We start from the raw sequence: 23326 nt of genomic DNA, 5'->3' as shown, positions 1-23326 counted from the left end.
TTTTCTGTCTTCCTACAGCAAACTTGTGTGAGGTTGTTGAGCATATGTTGCTCTCCTCCTCTCTCCCTGTCTACTGAGGGTTCAGGGTTTGTTGTTTGCTTCTGGGCTCAGATATCGGCTGCTGCAGTTTTCTAGGGTGTGTTGGGTTTGTTTATGTCTCTGTGTGTCGCCCTGCAGTTTTGGTGACCTGCTGTCCTTCACTTTGACCGCCTTTGTGGAGCTTATGGACCACGGCATCGTCTCCTGGGACACTTTTTCGGTGGCCTTCATCAAGAAGGTTAGCTATGGAGATAAATTTTATAAGAAGTAGGATTTAGTTGTAATAATTCTATATTATATGATGCATTGAGCTTAGTGTATTTAGTTTTTTTAATCTTTCTTTTTAAAAGAATAGTGAAAAATGACATACGTTGAAAGAAAATAGTGGTTTGGTACATTAATAATATTGAATTGTGTAATTCTAAGAGTGTGTGGAATAAAAGGAATAAAGGAAATCTTCTAAAAGTGTAAAGAAATGTGAAGAAAAGCAGCATTTATTGCATAACATGCTTATCATATAAGTTAATAATTCACATGTTATTCCAGGTTTAATAAAAAAAAAAGTAGCTTGTATAATAGCACACAATGCTAGATATATTTTGCATGAATTAAATTAGCTGATATTTATTCATATAATTTAAATTAGACTTTCAAATAAATAAATAAGGCACTCGTAATGATGTACACATTCCAAGGTTTCTTATTATGAATTTTATATTTTGATAAGCGCTTTGAGATGACTTTGTTGTAAATTGCGCTATACAAATAAAGTTGAATTGAAATTAATTTTGGGAACATTTAAAAATATCAACTTTTCATGGGAATTATTTATTGGTGTTAACCGGAAATTGTGAGTAAATTCAAATAACTGTATCATATCCAAATGAAAATATTAACATCCGTGCAAAATAATGCAATTAAAAAACCCTAATTTTTCCACTAGGGTTGCAAAATGCCAGTCATTTTCAAAGTTGAAAACTTTCCATGCTAATTCATGGGAATAAACTGGGAATTAACAAAATTTAAGGCTGGCAAAATATAGTTGGGAAAATATACTTATAATCTAAAATATCTGTATTTAAACTAACCCCAATTTCCTGTTAATTCAATTAAATAATTCCAATTAAAAGTTTATATTTTTCAATATTGTGAAAATCCCGAGCTTGAGTTCCAGTGGAAATGTATTTTTTGCCCCTTTGCAACCCTAGTTGTATTATTATTAAGACATATATTTTTTTAAATGTTTGATGATTATATCTATGCTTCTTAGCTCTCCACAGTCCCTTCATCTTTCTGTCCATCCTTTTCCTGCAGATCGCCGGCTATGTGAACAAGTCAGCGATGGACATAGCAGTGCTTCAGCGCTCCCTGGCCATTCTAGAGTCCATGGTGCTGAACAGCCAGGACTTGTACCACAAGGTGGCACAAGAGATAACAATTGGTCAACTCATCCCACATCTTCAGGGGTGAGCAAATAAATCCTTTTTTTCCAACGTATCACATATTCATGTACTCTGCGCTTATTATTTCTGTTGGTGTGTGTGTGTGTGTGTGTTTCCTTCTTATTTCAGGACTGATCAAGACATTCAGACGTACACTATTGCTGTCATCAATGCTCTTTTTCTCAAAGCTCCAGAGGAGAAGAGACAGGTGAGGCTGTAGTGTCGACTCCTAACGCTCTGTAGTGTGCATCACTTCATGAACAATCATCGGCATTCAGGAGAACGTATACTGTATGTGTGCATTATTATGAGTGTTTGAAGGAGTTTGACGTGTAATTCAGAGCTTTTTGGCATCCGTGGCATGCAAAAGTTATAATTAAATGCAAATAATAATAACAGTGCCCCACACTTTTCCTCTCAAGTGAAGTAACAGTCTGGCTCAACTTTCCCCTCCTCCTTTTTTCTAGTTTGTCCTTTATTTCTCCTCCCTCTCTTATGTCAAGCTTCTGATCACTTTTGTCCACATAGGATCTAGCTAGCAGCACACGTTCTCATTAATAGTGCATGATGCTACTCCCAGCACACTAAGTTTCAGACGGAAATAGGTTCGCAAGCACAACTTTGTTTGAACTCGAGCAGCAATCCCACACAGCAGCCCAAACAGGCAGTGTTTCTTTTAGAGCTGGTTTGAATAGTAGCATGAGGTCACAAACAAAGGTATCTAAAATCATCCAGTCAAACTGCACAGCCGCAGGTTTGTGGTCTAAAAAACATTAGAGACAGGCGATACTATCGGCCAATATTAGGCATAAAATGTAATATCTGTTGACATTGGTATTAGGTTTTCACCGATATTGAATCGATTTGTGCAGTTTTAGAATAAAAACAAACATGGCACTATTGCCATTTCTAAAGTTGATGTAATGAATGTTGAAGTATTCTTATTATGCACAAAGGATGTTTAGTTGTAGAATACATCTAATGAGGCATAACATTAAAGGTGTGCTTTGATATCAGCTTTCTGTCAATATCCGACATTGCCAACCTCTAGTTTCTGATTTCCAATATTAACCGATACCCCCCCATATCTTGTCTAAATACACACATTATAATCTCCGCCCTCCGCCCCATTGAAAAATGATTTGTGCAAAATAAGAAAAAAACTAATTTAACTTCAGTGATGTGTATTTATTTCTAACATGTCTCAAACAACAGCACACATTGGTTTATTAATATTGGTGTAAAAACTGATACCAATGTATTATGACTAATATCAATCGATATTGGTGAACTAATAATATCACCCATCTCTAGGCTTGTTATTTCCTTTGAGATATGTATAATATGACCTAAATTAGGTTGGGGGATGCATTAATTGGTACCGGTTAAAGCTGCGGTTTGTAGAATCGTGAGGCGCTCCACGCTCCCCCTCCCCTTCTGAACACGCGCACACTGTGGAACTCTTTGCGACTGTTTTTTCCGTAGAGACTAGTAACAAATGTAGGAACTTTATCCTCTGGTATTGGAGAGTTTTCTGATGTTTTAGAGACACGAAAGCACGTATCATTTGCTGCTGAGAGGACAATAAGAGGGTCAGCTGCTCAAACACAAGCAGCTGATCCCAGTTGACCAGAGCAGTCACACAGCAGAGGAATTGGGTCTGTTCTTTCCACCTTAGATCATTTTAATAAGCTATTTATTCCGTCAGTTCTCTCTCTCTCTCTGTCTTTCCGTGGCTCGGGGCGGACTGCGCTGACTGAAAGCGGATCGCCCATGAAAACGTTTGTGCCTTTTTTCTGTTGCCTCTCCACCTCGGTCTTCCCTTTTCCTCTTGCTTTGCCTTGTAACGGCTGTGCCAAAAAACGCATTAAAGACTTCAGCTGGAATATAATGCCACGGCACTGTCCCTGTTCTCAGATCCAGAAAGGCGCATCGGATTTTGACGAGCAGCTCGAGCAGCCATTAGTAGTGCTTTAAAACAGCACATGGGATGGTTGGTAGAAAGATCTCTGATTGGCTGAAGTCCAGCATCACGCCCCTGTATTTCTAAAGCTCATTTACAGAGCCAGGAGAAGGAGCTGAGATCCACTGTCTACTCAGAACACTTTGGATTACAATATGCAATACAATATGATAAGATGATTATGGATTTTTGACCAAATAAAAAAAAAAAAAAAAACTTACAAACTGCAGCTTTAATATCGAAATTTGGAAATTCAGTGTTGGAAAATATCGGCACAACGGATATCGGCTAAAAGCTAATATCGAACATTCCTAGAAAATGTATGTAATTATTATCTGAAGCAGACATCAGAGTCCTTTTCTGGTTTGTAAAATGATTTCCTTTATAGAACCTTTGTCGATGACTGACATGCATACCTGGAAAATAGTAATTAACTTGAGAGCGTTTGTTTAAAACAGCTTCGTTTTTGTCTTTTAGTTGAAAAAGTGTGTAATTCTTAAGTAATCCATCAGTGCATTGGCGTTAAAGAATAGTTTGGGATTCGTTAATCGTGTCTAAAATGTGGATTTAAGTGCAACTAAGGAGCATTTGGCCCTGATTTTAGATTCTGCTGCACGTTCCTCACACATGTGAGACACTAGCAGCTTGTTGCAGTGTGTGGTAAAACTCAATAAACCTATTTTCTGATCCTGCTTTCCCACTTCGCTCTGCTGACTGTTGCCCTCCTCTGCCCTCCTTTTTACCACCACCATCTGCAGCCCTGCCAGATATTTCTTTCTGTAATCTCTCCGCTCCAACTCCGTTTTTAAAAAAAGAAAATCTCACCGTCATTCACTCACTCATCCTCTGTGTCTCTCTGTCTTTGACTTTGTTTCCTCTCTGCACACGGTTTGGTAGTGTGATGAGCACATTGCGGACATCCTAAATTGTCCCTTGACAGTAAGTGCACCCTTGATTAGCACACTTGGTAGTTTGCACTGTAGAAGTGATTAGGTAGCATTAGCTTTAGCATCCCCCTTTTTTCTTTACTGCTTGTTTTTGATTGTCCTCTTCATTTATTTATTTATTTATTTTTAAAGCATATTATTGCTTACGTCGTAGAATATTATGTAATTAATTAGCTCATTTCATTGCAGAAAATCCAAAGTCATTCACTTTAAATTCAAACATGTCTAATTTTCACCCTTTGTTCTCCTTTTCTCTCTCTTCCTGCTTTTTTTTTTCTTTCCTGTCCTACAGGATATGGCCCACATTCTCGCCCAGAAACAGCTGCGCTCCATCATACTCAGTGTAAGTCCATCCATTCGCTCAGTTCATCACCCTTTGCTCCACCTGACACCAAGGAAAATATCACCACCTGCTACTTTTTCTCTTTGGTTATTATCTACTGTACTCACTCCCTCTCATCACCTCATCCATGTGCGAATTTTTACTACCTTCATTCATTCATAATCTATTTTTTGACTTTGTAATCTTTCAATCATTGCACCATTTTATTATATATATATATATATATATATATATTTTTTTTTTTTAAATAAATATTGAATGATATTTTTTCCACAAAACATAGAACGTGATCCGGAGCCCAACTCCTATCAACGATGAGATGGCCCATCAGCTTTATGTGCTGCAGGTGCTCACTTTCAACCTGCTGGAGGATCGCATGATGACCAAGATGGATCCTCAGGACCAGGTGTGGATAGAGACAGTACAGCTAAATATAGAGTCAGTGACAGAGGATTGACAAATAGAAGCTGAAAGTGAAGCAACTTAATTTTGTGTCGTTGAATGAGAGGAATTATTAGTATTCTCTGCATACACAGGCTCAGAGGGACATCATCTTTGAGCTGCGGAGAATCGCCTTTGACGTGGAGTGTGAGCCCAACAATGGCGGCAGCACTGAGAAACGCAAGTCCATGTACACGCGTGACTACAAGAAGCTGGGCTTTATTGTGAGTATAATGTGTGTGTTTTAGAGTTGGGAACCTCTGGGTACGATACGATACGCGATACAAAGCTCACGATAACGATTATCTCATGATATGACAAGACTGCGATTATCGATATATTGGTCAGAAATCAATCTACAATAATCTATAACAAGAAAAAAAAAAGATTAAGTGAAAAAATACAGTTTTTGTTTCATATCTCTGAAAGACAATACATTGGAAAAGTGTCCTATGAACAGTGACACTATTTTAGTGTAACCATTCTGTAAATAAGTGTCAACATACTAATGTAAACGAAGTGTGTGTGTGTGTGTGTTTTGAAAAAATAAATAAATAAAAAGACAAAAAAAATCGATACTTAGCGTGAGCATATCGATAATAGATCATGCGAAAAAAAATATCGCGATATATCGCAATATCCTTACCTAACCCTAACCAAGGTTTGGGTCAATTATAATTGTAATTGCGTAATTGATAATTCATTAATTACAATTATGCTGTTATTGTAATTTTAAAAATTTGTTGCTATCGTAAATTGTAATTGAGTTCACTAAATTGACTTTGTAATTGTATTTGCACTGAAAATTCGATAGAAATTGTCAATTATAATTCTACGCTAAACTGAGGAACCATGTTACCATGTTACAGTACTGTGTACAGTTCTACACACACAGTTAACAATTAATAAAATGTTTTATATCAAGCTTTTCCACATTTTACCATTTAAAAAAAAAAATGAAATTGAGGGGTATACTGACACCAAAAATATTAAAACCTATATTTTTATTGATTATTAAGCCTAACAAGGTATCCAGTAGATAGGAAATAAATTAAATAATAGATTTTTGTTTTCAGTGTATTTTACAGCTGATTTCAGTTATCATAAGAGATGCTAACAGCAAGCTAACACAAGAGGAAGGTTAACTTTTTTTAGGTTTTATTTCAGGATCAGTAATTGTAATTTAACTTTAGTAATTGAGAATGTAATTGTAATAGACTTTCTAAGGATAAAAAAAGTATTATAATTTATTTGTTTTTGGAAAAAATGCTGGTCACTGTAATCGTAATTGAATTGTAATTGAAAACGTAATTGTAACTGAAAAATGTAATTGACCCTCACCCTAACCCCACTAGATCCCTCCACCTAACCCATAAAATGCCAGCATAGCACCAAAGGTGTCATAATTTAGCGAACGGCACTTAATGACAGCCTTCATGACACCTGACTCATGCTAATGACAGCGTATTGTCAGCCTTATGAATAAAGTAAAGTCTTGTCCTTGTTTGCTTTCCTGGAGCAAAATGTGTGGGACTCTGTAGCATGCTGGCTTCTAACTATGGCATAAGTATTTGAACTAATCCTATTGTGGCGTGATGTAAGCCCAGAGCAGTTTCACGGCTCTTCCCAGCCACACCAGTGCTGCAGTGTGTGCAGAGTAGATAAGGCCCTTTGGGTCTCTGCAGTGGGATGAAAACCCACCCTGAACTCCCTACTCCACTTTCTGTGCTCCACAGCCTGCACACGTACAAACACTCACATCCCTACACACAGAAACACTGAGACACATTTAGAGTCTTGACGTTTTCACATTCCTGAATTCTTTTAACAATATCTCAATGAAAGCGTATCTTATTTACTCAACATGTGAATTTCCCCACTATGGGAAAAAACAAGTAAAGGAAATCCAATTCAGTAACTTAAATTCTTCCCTGATCAACATCCTCTACCATCGTTTTAACTCAAATCAGTGCTCACGTGCATATCAGTGATGTTATTTATTTGGCAGTTAGTAATTGCTAGCACTGGGTCCCTGCAACTCTGCAATCTGTATATCGTCAATCCATGCATCTACCTATAATATAATATGTTTTTTCAAATAAATAATGATTGAAATTCATTCATGGATTGAAATGATAATTCAATACTTTAAATCAGTGGTTCCCAAACTTTTCACAGTCCCGTACCCCTTCAGACATTTAACTTGAAGTCATGTACCCCCTACTCCTGCACACTTCAAAAACACAATAATGTAATGCAGAGTTTTTCAATCTTGGGGTCGTTACCCAATGTGAGGTCACCTGGAATTCAAATTGGGTCCCCTGAAATGTCTAATAATTTAGATTAATAAAAACACTGATTAAAATTTGTTTTTGGAATGTTTTTAAAATCTGTAATCGTGGTTAGTCTTAAATTGGCTAATGTGTAATTTGTGGCAATGCATGGAGGCTCCTGACTGCTGGTACATTTATTTTGTCGTTTTCAAATATTTTTAAATCATATACCCCCTTTGACAATTTGCGTACCCCTAGGGCTGCCCGTACCCCACTTTGGGAACCTAGGCTTTAAATAAAAAGCTAATATTACACTATATGCTTTTATGAGCCAAAATCCAAAGCCCCCTATTGGTTTTCTACATTATTACATAAAAAAAAAAAAAAAAAAGAAATCAAATGAAGACCTAAGAATAAAGGCCCTCCAGTAGTCCCTGTTCCCCTGTTTGAGAAACACTAGGCTAGTAAAGAAGCAAAATGATTTCTTATTTATTTCTTTATTGTTTGCATAGGCAAAGAGCAGCATCAAATACATAGTTTCAGGGGTTTTTTTTGTGATAAGGTCTAATCCCACTACATCCACACAATGCTGAGGACTGTGTCGTGGTTCTCATTTAGGTGTAAAACTGCCAGTGTTTCACACCCCGTCGTTATCTCTCACTGGTTCAGTTACAGTATGTGTCAGTCTTCTGATTGATTCAGTGAAAGTATAAAGAAAAAAATACATGATTTTGTGTCTTTAATTTTTCTTTACAGAACCATGTTAATCCAGCTGTGGACTTCACCCAGATTCCTCCAGGCATGCTGGCTCTGGATAACATGCTGTACTTAGCCAGGCATCACCAGGACGCCTACATCAGAGTGAGCACATACACACACACACACACACACAAACACACTCGTACACACAGACTGTAGGAATGTTTGTTTTCTCTCCATCACCTCTACTTCCTACCAATCCATCTTCCCTCTCAGTTATTTCCTCTGTGTTATTTTCTCTCAGTCCACTTTGAACCAATATTTAAATGAAGATCATGCTATGCCATAGTCCAGATATGGGCAACTGTCGGCCCCGAAAGTAAACACACAAAATGACAGATGATATACAAAACAAAAATAATAATGCACTAAAATATATCTAAAAATACAACATTACAGAAAAATACAGTAAAGGACAAGAGACACACACAAAACCACTATAAAAAATGTACAAAACGATAACAGAAATGAACAAAATACTCCAAATAACACAAAATGATAACAGAAATAAACAAAACGCTCCAAATAACACAAAACGACAATAAAAATACACAAAACAACAATAAAAATACACAAAACAACAATAAAAATACACAAAACAACAATAAAAATACACAAAATGACTTAAAAAACTTGCAAAATTACAACAAAAGAACAAGAAAAACATGACACCACCAACCCACAGTACTAACAAACAAATACACAATATGACTAAAAAGACAGAGACAGATGGACAATATTGTGACCATCAATTTACCAATATGAAAGTGTCCCCAGTTAAAACAATCATTTGAAACTTCATGTTCAGCATTTTTTGTCTGCTGCCACATGCTATAAATTAGAACCAATGTTTTTCCTGCTGTTTTTCATGTCATGGTTCTCAGGCTAATAGGTAATAGGCTGGTTATGCTACATGTGAAGTTCAGGTGTGGAGACGACAATGCTCTTCTTTTCTCACTGAGGCTAAAAATGAGCAGAAATTGAAGTGGTATCACACAGTTTATATTTATTCAGTTGTGTGTTTGTTTAATGTTATCATGGAAAACATATATTACTTATGGCAAAACTAGAATCAATAACGCTTTTAGTGCAATGCCAATGAATGAATATGTTATAATTCATTCTATAGTTCATTTTATCTTCTTTTTGAATAATGTGTTATGGTTTCCTTTTATTCAGAATACATTTAACTCCTGACATGTTTCAACTGCCAACTGCCGGTCTTCCTCAGAGGCTTCCACTGATCTCTTTGATGTCCTTGTGAGTTATTTCTGGGTGTGGCCAACTTGACAGTTTTATCAGGCAGGCCATGCTCTCTGTCACCACGATCAGCAGACTCCTCTGAGGAAGACTGGCAGTTGGCAGTCGAAACATGTCAAGAGATCAAAGTAAGTATCCTGAAAAAAACGCTGTCTGAATAAAACAAAACCGTAACATATTACTCCAAAAACCTAGCTTCTGTTTCACTTCCTGTGTTTCGCTAATGGTTTTTTTTTTAAATTAACTCTTCCATGTTGGTCAGAAAGTGGGTTTTTTTTTAAATGCGATTTTGCATGTTTGTAGATCGTACTGGAGAACAGTAGTCGAGAGGACAAGCACGAGTGTCCGTTTGGTCGCAGCAGCATCGAGCTGACAAAGATGCTGTGTGAGATTTTGAAAGTTGGCGAGCTTCGTAAGTATGCACACACACACACACACACACACACACACACACACACCTTTCACACTGCGTGCATGATAAGACAAACATAATTTGCTCCTTGTCATTCTTCATTTAGTTTTTCATCCTGGGCTCAGAAGGCTTAGAGGGGAAGTGTACGGATATAATAAACACGAGCGGAGCGACTACGTGCATAAATCTGTGCATATTACAAACTAAACTCACTGTGTACACAGTCTCTGTACAAATGAGAGCAGCCATTATGTTCAGTAATTGTGCTGCAGTTCTTTTTTTTTAGTGATGTGCCTCGCCCCCACTGAGCCCCTTTCAGCTAATATACCGCCTCTGGAAGGCCGCTGTGCCGAGAAATAAACACTCTGCTTACGTCCGTTTCAAATTGATGTGCCCTTTTCATTTGTCTCCTCTTGTTTAAATGGTGACTTGGTCTGTCCTCGGCTTCAGACTGACCCCCGCTGCTCCCTGTGGGGAGGGAGAGAGCATTTGGAGCTCAGTTTTAAACTGATGTGCCCTTTTCTGCGGCTCAGGTGCTTGTTTTCTACAAGATTTTCAAATTGGCGGCGTTGAAGGTTTTTGGACTAAAGATTGAGGAGGACCTGTCGCTTTATCTGCCTTAAAATACAGTCCAAGGTTTACATTTTGCCCTTATTATTGTTATAGTTGAAATATCAAACTAAATGCACAATTTGAAATATTTGCTACTTTATTCTAAATTGTTTTTTTCCCTCATTTGTATTCAATTTTTTGTTCTTTGTTTTTACTTGCAATTTACGACATACAAAAAAAATCATTTAACAAAGGGTAAACATTTTCAGGGGCATTTACTTTGTTAAAGGTGCAGTCCGCAACGCTCAGATCCCCCTCTCCCCCTCCCTCCCCGCTGCTCTCTTGCCCTGCCTCCAAACTTTCCAAAGTCCCTCCCTCAGAGGAGCTAACAAGCTAACGTTAGTCCGACAGCAACATCACAGTAATATAAAATGCACTGTTAAAAGCATATTACTGCAGCGCTTCTCTCTCTCTCTCAATGTGCACATAGTACACCAACCTAGCAGCAGCAACAAAAGCAGCAACAGCACAGTGTTACTTACTGTACAGCAGCCCAAAACGGAGGCTGCTGCACGCACACAAACAGCACATGCACCACAGAGTTCTAGTGTAACAATTACAAATCAAACATAATGTAAATCAAGCAGCAGTAATTACCTTTCAAGCAATAATTAAATACATTTCACAAAGTAGACTGTATTTACTTACTGTTGAAGTAATCACATAAAAGTTCCATGGTATTTAAAAAAAAAAAAAAATCTAATTCAAATTCCACTCATTGTTTTAAATGTGTAGATGAAGCATTGGAGAACCCATGTGGTGAACCAATGAGACTCAGTTAGGGATTTAGGAGAGCTTACAGTTCCACAAATGAAAAAGCATATTAAATTATGACGAGGGTACTTTTGATATCTAGAGGGGGTACAAATGATTTGACCAAAAATGCAGAGAGGGTTCACAGGGACAAAAACGATTGGGAACCACTGCTTTAGCAGAAGGTTTTTAAATTATTCCACATTTTATAGCAAGCCAATGAAGGAGGAAATAATGTTTTTTTTTTTTTCTTGTTTGTAACTGTTGGAACTTTTGCGGCAACTCTTCTAACCCTAACCCTAACCTATTTTGTTTCAACTCCATACTTTTTGATGCATATCTCAAATGATAACCCATATATCGAACACAACAACAAACATGGTTTGCCACTAATCTATGTGTGTAGGTCAGAGAGGTATACAATATATTCTGGTATATTTATACCTACTATAACCCCAAGTTTTACATCTCTCATCCGTCTCTGTCACAGCTCTGGTATAATATTTGTGTGTAGTTTTTGCTGCACTGCAGATTCTACCTGGAGTGTCTTTTCAGGCGCACTCCATTACCCCTCTGTCTATATTACCTCACACTAATAAATGTACGAGTACTATGAATGTTGCATGTGCCAGGTGAAGGTGCTGTGGAAGTAAGGGCTGTTCGTTAGCGTGAGCATGCTTGTGTGTGTGTGTGTGTGTGTGTGTTTGTGCTTTTCGTGGCGGGAAGATGAGGAAAGAATGGGACTGGCCTCTACACTGACAGCGTCATCCCTCATCTGACCTTTCAGTGGAGCAACAATGAAATGCCTGACACTAATGAGGATGTTGGAGGTTGTGTCTGCCTCACTGAAATGCTTCTCTGTTATGGTATTTACTTCAGGCAGATATTTGAAATTGTGATGCCACATTTTTTAGCCGCTGTCGAGGAACTATGGGCGACATGCTTGGCTTCTCTTCCACAGTGGGAAAAAAAACTTAATTTTGATATCTGAAGTGGAAAAATAATACACACAAACACATTTTTTAGGTTAGATCACTGTTTCTTAAATGGGGTACGTGTACCCCTAGGGGTACGCAATGGCTCTACAGGGGGTACTTGAGAAAGAGAGGGAAAATAACAAAAGAAAGCATTAAAAATGTGGGGTTTTATGTTTATTTTTTTTGTTAAAAATTCTAATAATTCTAAATAGTAACAGCAACTCACAAAACGACGACAAAAACACACAAAATAAGAGAAAAATATCCTGAATGATCAACCACAAAATACACAAAATGACACTAAAAAGAGACTAAGAGAGAAAAATACTATTACCAGCAACACACAAAACAATGACAAAAGAGAGGAAAAAAAAACACAAGATCACTACAAAATACACACAAATAACAAGAGAAACATACAAAACAACGTAAGAAACAACCAAGCGACACCAAAAACACTCACACACAGAGAATAATTTAAATATTACCAGCAACACACAAAAAACAACAAGAACATACAAAATAAGAGAAAAACATACTGAATAATAAAAAGAACAGACAAACAACAACAAAATACACAACGTGACACCAAAAACACACTAAATGATGGTGTAAATGATCTTATTAGAACATGAAATAAAAATACAAGAGTCAGTCTTGGTTCCACACAATACAGGAAATGACCGAATGATAAAAACAATAGAAATAAATCTAAATACTAAATACTGTTTTATTCCAGTTATTTACAAAATGGGATTATTTAAAATGTGTGTTGTCACTTGTTTTTTTTCATCATCATGGAAATTATAATTTTTTCCACAGAATTCCGAGCAAAATGTTCTAGTTGGACAAAGGGGGTTCAAAAGTTAGATGATTCAGTTTAATTCTGTCTTTGTTGTTTTTCTAATACTGGGAAATATATTTCCCTCAGCATTATAATATGGAAGTGCTTCCATCCTCAGCTGAGATGACAAATAACAATGATGGAAATAAATCTAATCTTGCTTCCAATCAGATGGTTTAAAAAGGAGAGCCCCTGACTCTATGGATTATTGTTTAATAAATCTATCCTATTGAAGGCCTGTAAACAATGCTTAACTCCCTGATTGTGGAATTTAGCTGAACGTGCTGTTTGGTTTGCTGCATCCATCTCACAGACACACAGGCTTATCTTTATTTATGTTTTTAACCTGTGAACAATCCTCTTCCACAAAGTCTCAGAACAACAGAAGCACAGGATTCCCTGAGGAATTACATCAGTGAGGAAAAACGATTGTTGGGAATCTCATTAAAGCAAACAGGGCAATGTACTGTAATGCCATTATGAACTGCTTATGGGTGTATTTTTCTATTTAAATGTCCTTTTTTCTACTTTACGCATTTGTTTTTTTTTAATGTGTGGATAAAGAGTGAAGTCTGAACCAGTGGATTAATTATAACACAATTGAAGTCTTTGAGGCTCATTCACTCTCTCAGGCTTCTGTGAAATGCCACTCTGGCCCTCAGACACGGTTTTTCCCACGAGGATGAAACACAGAGGGATTTTGGATTTGCCGAGAGGCCTATGAAGTATTTTCTTTTTTAACCCCCGATTTCCTCTTCAAGCTGTTCTTTTCAACTTCATTCTCACTTTCACCACACTGTATAATTGCTTTCAGCCGTGTTCTTTTTCAGTCTCCTGTAGAATAATTCGTCTCCTGCTTATAGAGTGGATTCAGTCTTACTCCTGGCCATAGATTTGACAAACTGACACCAGCACTGTACAATCCATAATCTTCAGGATGTTTTGATCCAACTTTGGAGGGTGTCAAGATACGTGTATGTATATTTGCCCAAGACAAACCAGACAAGTCTTCCTTGTCTTTCTGTCTGCTCGGGTTTGGATAATTCATTGATGTGTGCAGATGTCACACTCCTATCTCTTCCTCTCCCCGTCACCCTCTTCCATTAATTCATAGATTGTCTTTGTCTTTCCCACAATGGCTGATATATGGGTTTAAATCTCAATGCCCCCCCCCTCCCCCCAAGGGTGGGGGGGAGGTTTTTTTCCCCCTAGTTTTATGCTATCCTCGCCAATAGGGAAGACAGTTTAAAACCTGCTTTTTCCCCTCACCTTTCCTCCTGTCGTTCTCCCACTTTTCTTCTAAATACGGAGCGCCGCCCCTGTGTCAACCCGCAGTTCTCCCGCCCCTGTCCTCTCACGCCATGTGATTGTCTTTTCATGTTTCTTTGGACGAGATCAATCTGAAATGAAATTCTGTTGCTCTGTAACATGTGCGATGACAAATAAAGCCGATTCTGATTCTTCTGATCCCACGTCCGATTCTAAAACATTAATCGCCCCCCCCCCCGTCCCCCGTCCCCCCGTGTTTTAGCTGGAACCCGAGGTTTTTATAGGATCTGTGTCTGTGAGGTGTCGTGCCGCGACTTCTCCGACTCCCCAGTTTGAGCTGACCCATGGAATATTTATGAAGTTATTTAGAAAGGGCCAGGCGTGGTGAGTAATGGCTCTGCTTGGTGATTCATGGTTTGTCAGTGAAAGAGGAAGAGTTGAGTCCTGAGGCTTGGCAGGTTGGAGCTTGGACGCACACAGTGGTGGATATGAGATGCACTAAGAAAGCAGGATCTCTTTACAGATGTAGGTCTGAATCAGAGCCAGTCTCACACTCACGCCCTCTCCTCACTTTAGTAACGACGTCCTCCTTTAGAACAAGGAGCCATGTTCAGCACCATGGACAGATCCGCGGCTCATTTCAGCTTCCGTTGCTGAAGAGAAACACTGTGTGGAAAATGTGTACCCTACGTTCAGTTCAAAAGCCAAATGAAATATTTAGGCAAGTGTAAGTTTTTCTTTTAGTAAATATATTGCAGCATCTCATCTCAGTGTAGCTGTCAGAACGTTGACGGAGCTGTTCTGCAGTTCTAATCTTGTCGATTGGCATCTCCCACCCTCAAAACCAATTTCTCACCCATCCAAGCACAGTCATGACCTTTGAAAGTGTGAAATTGAAATACTGTGACGTGTTTGGACTGGCCTTGCTTTTCTCTGTCTTTTTCCTCATGCACACTCACATGCACACACACCATCTCAGATTCTTTAAAAGCAAGGACATGAATTACAAAAGCTTTTTTTTTTTTTTTTTTTAGAATACAATGGTGATGTAGTGTTTTCTGTATTTTTTTGAAGGTGTAGTATCAAGATACAAAAATGTGCATACTAGTATCTTGTGAAAAATGTTGTCAAATTTGGAGCAGAAAAACTCTTTAATCCTGGGATTGCCTTGATGAATCACCATTGCAGGAAGAAGACAAGTTAAATATTAAAGTCCAAGCATCTCTGACAGACTTGTGTACTAACGAGTGCTGGGGAAATGTGATGGATTGATGCTATAAGATCATACTTTCTGTGAGTTTCTGTTGATGCCAAACTTAAATGCTTTAGACAAGGTCAGGATTCAGTATTTGTGATCTATTAAATGATGCATTTGATTTGCCCTTTTTTGCTGCACATTCACTAAAAGAACATTAAATGATTTAAAGCAGTGATTCTCAAACTTTTTTGGCTCAAGTACCCCCTTTCTCTAACTTCTAAATCCAAGTAACCCCTTTGTCCGAATACAACATTTTTCTTAGAGAACTATTCGAAAACAACTATACAGCATAATGATGGAATGAACGAGTGATAGCACACATTTTTAAAAATCCCATTTTGTAAATAAGTGGAAAGAAACACTATTTATTCCAGTGGTTCTCAACCTTGTATGGATCGTGACCCCATTTTGATATCAAGAATTTCCAGTGACCCCAAAGACATTTTTTTCTAGAATTTGTTTTAGATCATGTTTGAGCTCAGAAATAATTTTCTTACTGCATTTTAGTTTAACTAGATTCACAATGTGAAAGTATAAAACTATAGTTGTTTAAGATTGTGTGTTGTTTTAATTTGGATAAAACAATAATAATTATAAAATGTCAATTTTTTTTTTTTTTTTTTCTTCATTTTTTAGAAAATTCAGGCGACCCCACATGGGATTTATTTCTATATTTTTTACCATTTCCGGACCAAGACGGACACTTTATTTGTTCATTTTTCCACTCTCTCAAGTACCCCATGTACTGCTATCGCGTAACCCTAGGGGCACACATACCCCCATTTGAGAAACACTGATCTAAGGCATATTTTTACTTTAGCAGAACAGTCATTTAAATCTTGATCTTGTCATTGTGAGCCAGGATAACAAAGGCTTAAACCTTCCTCAGGAGCAAAAACTGTTCATATTTGCCTGAGTAGACATTCTGGCAGTTGATGAGACCACGATTGGTCCAAACACCTGAAACTACCTTACTTGTCTTTATTTTTTAAAACTGAATCAATGAAATGTTTTCAAAACACACACAAAAATGAATTGGCTTGGCCTTGAATCGACCACTGTTGAGCTTCTTATTCAGGACATGTGTCCGTTCAACGATGCTGAGCTGTTTGCTGAGGAGGAAGAAGTCATCCATCAAGGCTGCAGGCTGCGTACCTGCTGCTTTGGCATCCTGCTCACATAAGTAAACAGTGACAGAAGTAAAAGTGAAAATTGCGCTGACGCTGCACACACGTGCCCAGTATACACATGCACCATCTCACCCCATGTGACACGAGGCCACGCTGGCATTGTAATTGGAGTGAGAATTATTATTTTTCCACAGTATTCATCACATGACGGAGCTGCAAGGTGACTCGTTGCAGGGGAGATGTACATTTTTTTCTTAATTTAATTTGTTCAGGGTGACTTTTATAAAAGAGTCAAAATTTTCATAAACAAACACAAGTAACATTAAGGTAGCATGAATAAAAAAGAAAAAGTCTTCGAAATCTCATCTGTATTTCTCACATGTCCTCGTGTACCAGCTCCTTCCAATTTAGTTTAGGTTATAAATTATTCCTGACAGTGGGAACGGCAACGTGAAAATGCTTCTTTCTGAGCTTAGTCCGTCCGTGCTTCGGGTTCTGGCAATAAATTAAAGTCTTGGTAGAATAAATTCCTGCCGATTTCCAGATCATATCTCGTAGTGGACACATAATTATCTTTTTTCCTCACTCATGTTTACTCTTTTAATTCTCTTTTGCTTTAACTTACAATATGTATTTAATAATGTGGGGTTTCATTTTGCACTTAGATTTAGTAACATTCAGGTCATTTTAACTTTGTGTAATTGTGTAAATCAGATGAAATATAGTTTGGTAAAAGGTTTTTTTCTGTAATTTGACAGTTGTGATGATTTCAAGTTTTTGTTTAACTTACAGGCAGATTTGAATTCCAGATCTTTCTCCTATCAAATGTAGCCGTCTCCTTTACTTAGGTTGTGTAATCCCAGATTGACTCACTGACTTTGTGGTCACAGCTTAGTTGCACCATCTGTGTTGGAGTTTGTTGTTTTTTCTTTTTCCTTTTCTTTGTTTGCTTTAGGTTTCTCACTGCCAATGTGACGGTATAGTGGGATAAGAGTATAAACAAAGACACTCACGATGCTTTAATGTAAAGTTTTGGTCGGAGATGTTGATGTTTTTAGAAGCATCATTTTTCTCCGTTATGTTTATTCTCTCTGTTGGCGTACTTTGGGGGGGAAATGACACTTTCAAGAATGACCAATTGTGAACATTGTCTGATCACATGGCGTGAATTGTGAAATATTACACTTATGTGGGCATATGGTTGAGCATATCCCAAAATGATCATTATGGTGTCCTGTTACTTACTTTGTGAGAACCATCGACCCTGAACATCTGGCTTTGCAGAGGGAGGAAATGGGAGGACAAAGAAGCTGTTTGTTTGCTAATAGTCATATATAATGGCGTTTATATAGACTTGGTTGAGCCATTTGGTTTTTAGGGGTGGGACGATATAGGAAAAAAGTTCACAAGACAATATACGATACTGGGCTCATGAGACAAACTTTTGGAAAGGAAAAAATAAACAAAAAGTTGCAGATTAATAATGAACCATGCTTTTATTTGACTAACACACGCGCATGCACATGTGTAACAATCTGAGAAGACTGATGTGACAACACAGATTTATAAGAAGTAGATACAGTACGTAGAAGAAGTGGATGTATCCGTAGCTTCTGAAATGTAACGTCTTAGCATTGATGTCTTTGTAATATAGGTCTATTACAACATCTATATCAAGAAACGTCTCTAAAGCACTAATAAGGAAAAACATCAAAAAAGCATTTCATTAAGACGTTTTGACAGCTTGATGTTAAGTCACCGCATTGGTTATTTTCCGAGTGGTTAACCTTTCTCACTTGTGCGTCACTTCAAATTGAGGCCATTCATTCTTGATCTTTGCCAAGCACAAACGAGTGCCTTGCTACGCTTAATCCAGCTGCAAGTAATAAGTCACAATAACTGTTAGTATGTGTCATTGCATGGAGATTTTCCATCGCATCATACTGCTGCAAGAACAAACCAGGGCAGGTTAAGGGCCGGAAGCCTCAAAGCGAGAGTTACCTAACCAGGATAACATGACTTTGCACTCACAATGCTCCATCTCCATTCAAGTGGATAATTTTAAGTGCTTTTGTGCACTAGAGAGAATGATTCGGTCCCGACATTTCAGCTAACTGGAAAACATCTCGTGAGCCTGAAATTAAGCTTTTAATTGCACAAACTGTACATTTAGATATATCGTACTGATTAATGAGAACAACTTAAATATTTTATCGTTTTTCAACGTGACAGGACATATGTTTTAATTATTGTATTTTTCTTTTCATGAAAGCAAGTGATTCAAAGCCAGCTGCATGTTTTGAAGACAGTGGTGAGTTTTCGCTGTGTAATTAAAAAAAATAATAATAATTTAACCTTTATTTATCCAGAAAAAGTCGCTTTGAGGTTTTTTTTTTAAAATGAGTCCTAAATAACAGATGTGATCAAATATTTAGTGAGCTACATTCTTTATCCATTTGAATAACATATCACACTGCAGAGCAATCCTTTCTTCTGCAGGTCCAGCTGAGGTTAGTGATTGGTTTAAAAAAAACAAACCTGCCTGTGGCTCACCATGCCCTGCAAACTTCAAGATGGAGAGATTTGTGCAGAGTATCAGGGGAATGCTTCCCTTCTGCATCCTCGAATAAGTCATAGCACGTAATTCATCAGCTTTCAAAGTCCGCGCACTTTGAAAGCTGATGTTGTTTGTTTAAGGATTTACCTTTAAATAAATACAATACCTTTGAAAACCCTGTATAGACAATGATCTGGCCTTCATTAGTTTGCTGATAGGTTAATGGTAGAGTACATTTTTCAGGATCCATCACCTCAGTTTCTCTACAATCGCAAATCCAACGCTTGAAATTGCAGTTAAGGTCACTCTGCTCCGAGGCCTGAGCACATCAATCATTATACTGTGAAATTTCAATGACTGCCTGACCCTTTCCATCCAATTTTATATCTCCTCTTCTCATGGTTGGCCAGGGCTCCTGCTGCTTCACCTTAAAAATCCTTAAATGAACCAGCTCTTGGATCGAGGCCACAACTCATTACTACAAGATGAGGGGGAGACAGTTTCAGCCCAAATGAATGACAAGTCTTGTTATTGTCACTCTGGGTTAATGCAGTTTTGGCACACATTGGTTCTGCCTTTCCTTCCAGCTTCTGATTCCTGTTCCAAACATGCAGCCACTCACAGTTCTTCAGTATGCTACTCATATTAAAAAAACAAACCTCTTTTGGTTGTAGAAAATTAAATCTTTGTTAGAACCAGCTTCTGGCTGGCGTCTGTCTCTGAGGCACAGTTTGTGTTTGAAGCTGATCATGAACTAGCATAGATCTCGATTAATTTGGTACCAGTTCCTTGTTCTTATTAGTTCTTTGTAGGAAACGACCCAATTAATAAACCAAACCCCACAGCAGAATCAGACTCCATTTATTTAATCATCTATATACACTCGCATTACTACTCTATAGTTGTTTGTTCATTTAAAAAAAAAAAAAAACATTGAACCTTCTGTAAACAACTCTATGGTTCCATCTGCACTGACATGCTGTTTTATTTTTTGCTGCTGTCCCTGACGCTGTGTTTTTTTTGTGTCCACAGCCAGTGAAAACTGCCACGATTTCCACCCCATGTTCTTCACCCACGATCGCTCTTTTGAGGAGTTTTTCTGCATCTGCATCCAGCTGCTCAACAAAACATGGAAGGAAATGAGGGCAACTAGTGAAGACTTTAACAAGGTAGGCAGCGTGTGTGTCAATCAAACTATTACTTCTCTGTTTCCATATTAGGACTCGCAGAGGTGAAAGTAACAGATTACAAGTAGCCTACTCATGTTGCTTTTAAGGGTACTTGTACTTTTTTGAGTATATTTGTAAATCAGTGATATTACTTTTACTTCAGTACATTTTAAAAGAGGTAAAGTCATTCATTACAGTTCTACACCCAAATGTGTAAATAATGTTTTTTTGTTTTAAAATGATCAACGGACTTTTTATTTTATGTATGACTTACTTGTACAGTACTTCTACTTGAGCAGGATATATCAGTACTCTTTACACCCCTGAAGACTAGCTAGAATGTTTAATCTTTTTAGAGATTTATTCCAATAACTATATCTCACATTTATTTAGTTATTTGTTTTCGTTAATGTGACTTTATCCGACTTTCATACTCCTATACAGTATCTTTGATCGGAGCTCAGTGGAGTTAATCTCAGTGGTTGTGTTTCAGCTCAGGCACTAATTGTGTGTACAGCCAGGCAGTGATTGATGGGGAGTTGATGACAGATACATTACATTGTGTTGTGAAGTCATTTGAGCGTCGACTGTATGCATCTGCGTATGTTTTGTGCCTTTCCCCTTATTTATCAAAGTAATTATGATTGTCTCATGGTGTCAAACACTATGTACTGCTCAAACAGTGATTTGTTTAGAACTACTGAAAATATGAACCTGTTCCTATTTCGCTCTGCAAATAACTTTAGGGGTCATTTGATTTATTTATTTTTTTCATGTAGTGCTTTATCACTCAAGGCCGGTTCTGGTCTTAAGTCCACATTTTGGCGGTCTTGGTCTTGTCTTGGCCAAACTCTGAATTTTCTTTCAAGACCAGCACTGCTCTGCTATTTTTTTTAACTTCATTAATATGATAATAAGGTGAAGCACTTGGAACTGTTCCTGATTAAATAATGTTGTAATTGACTTAAAACAATTAGCGTTAGCTCACTGATTGTTCTGCCACCTTGGACCATGGAAATTTTTCCTGTGCTTTATGTGTGGAACATCAGAAACACCTCTAAACACTTACTTCGGATTATATCCCACTCACGTTCGCAGACGAGATAAATCATGGATCTGTTCCTGTCAAATTAAAACGACCTATTGGAGTAACGATAACCATGAAAGAGAAGGTAACGTGATTAAGAAATGAAATAGGATGGATTCCTGGCCTTGCGATGTGCTGACTCTGTTAAGTCGCGCGTGTCTTGAGTGATGGTGGAAAGAATGGATGCTTCTGTTATGGCTGGTGCCTCCAGGCCTCTCAGCCTTCCCTTCCTTCCTCTCTCCTAACACACCTGATTCACATCAGCAATCAGGTGGACAGGGAGGAAGAGCTGTATAAAGGGCTGAGAGGACCAGAAGGGGAGAGGCACAATTTCTGACCAGCAGCAGACATGTGGGGAGTTTCTTCAGCTCCCCACTCCACATTGTCTTTAAGTTTGTTATTTTTGTTTGGGCTAGAGATTTTTGGTAGTCCCGTTTTCGTGATTATGTAGCTGTAATTAATTATAGCTTTTTGTAGTTTAGGCCCAATATCCTACCTACTTTTGTTTAGTTGGGCCAGGATCTCCAGTCTGTTTTTGTTTTGTTCTGTTGCTACTTTTTTATAACCTGGCAAGAGCCAGATTGATGTGTAGCCCTCCTTCTAACTTGAGTTCTCCACATCGATCTGGGTCCATGTCAGGCGAATCCTTTCGGAACCAGGGAGGGACATGAACAGAATGCTTGAAGCAGATTGGGTTAAATGCTTGACCACCATGATTTGTTTTAGCCAATCACATAACAGAGACGCTGCTATGGCTACAACATGAATAAGGCTCCGCTGGTGAAAACATACGTCTTTACCGTCCAAAAATGCACAAAGCGCCTCTCGCTGTTGCTCTTTGAAAGATGAAATGCTGGATTCTTCTAAAACTGAGTTTATAGCAGCTTTTACACGTTCATCCTCCTGCGTCGACATCTTTCTGTTTTGATTCGGAGCTATGCTAATAGCGGTAGCCCAGCTAGTTCCTCTCGCCGCAACTGTGCATGCGCCAGTTTTGCTTCGACGCTTCTGCCTTCGTCAAACCCGGATATCCCGCCCTAAACCACAACACTGCCTCATGATTGGTTCGAACTGGTTCGGTTTGCTTACAAAGGGTAAGGGCTGGAGCAGCACAAGATGGATTCTGGTGTTTGTGAACACCAGGAGAATCCATTTTGCAGGCAAGGTTAACTTTGTGAATCTGTGTTAATAAATACTTTTGATAATTGTTCTTTCTGTAGTGGCGTCCTATTTATGTTGTGGCCCCTCAAGCCTTTGGCTACTAACAATCATGTCTGTTTCGAGTTCATCATTATTGAAATCACACACACACACCTATCGTTCATCAACTCCCTTCATCACATTCTTATCTTGAAGGTGAGAGTCAGTTTCAATTTAGTAGAAATAGATAATACTTTCTTTCATCGCTTTTATCTTTCATCAAACTCTTTAGAGTTTGAAAATCAGCTGGATGTTGTCGATACGAAGAACGTTTGTTCTTGAGAACTCAGTGTCGGCTAAATGCTGTATGCAGAGATAATCACTCTTCTTTCTAAAGCTGATTCAATTTGTATCCAACATAAAGATATTTTTGATACATTTAGGAATCCAGTCAACTATAGATTATTTGGTTTGATGACTGAAGTGATAAGAGTCTCCACGCAGTCAGCACCAAAATCTAAATATGGCCCTCAATTCATAAAGTTTGTCTACCATTGTGGTTCACTCATTAACTTGTTGCATGACTTACAGATGGTACATTCCAGTGTGAGGGGATAACATCATGTGCTTGGATTACATTTAGGCAAGACA

General features: G+C 38.0%; 1 protein-coding gene across 1 annotated transcript in view; it reads left to right on the top strand.

The window, feature by feature from the left end:
- elmo1 (engulfment and cell motility 1 (ced-12 homolog, C. elegans)) overlaps positions 1 to 23326 on the top strand; it is a 99520-nt gene that overhangs the window by 63458 nt on the left and 12736 nt on the right. Inside the window, exons 9-17 of the mRNA XM_028461182.1 lie at positions 178 to 277; positions 1354 to 1505; positions 1611 to 1689; positions 4684 to 4734; positions 5018 to 5140; positions 5271 to 5399; positions 8205 to 8309; positions 9771 to 9879; positions 20312 to 20448. Coding sequence (XP_028316983.1) covers positions 178 to 277; positions 1354 to 1505; positions 1611 to 1689; positions 4684 to 4734; positions 5018 to 5140; positions 5271 to 5399; positions 8205 to 8309; positions 9771 to 9879; positions 20312 to 20448 — 985 coding nt within the window. The remainder of the gene's footprint in view (positions 1 to 177; positions 278 to 1353; positions 1506 to 1610; positions 1690 to 4683; positions 4735 to 5017; positions 5141 to 5270; positions 5400 to 8204; positions 8310 to 9770; positions 9880 to 20311; positions 20449 to 23326) is intronic.

This window comes from Gouania willdenowi, chromosome 11, assembly GCF_900634775.1.
Source record: "Gouania willdenowi chromosome 11, fGouWil2.1, whole genome shotgun sequence".
NCBI lineage: Eukaryota > Metazoa > Chordata > Actinopteri > Blenniiformes > Gobiesocidae > Gouania > Gouania willdenowi.
Note: the sequence above shows the minus strand (reverse complement) of the source record. Positions and strands in the feature narration are given on the sequence as shown.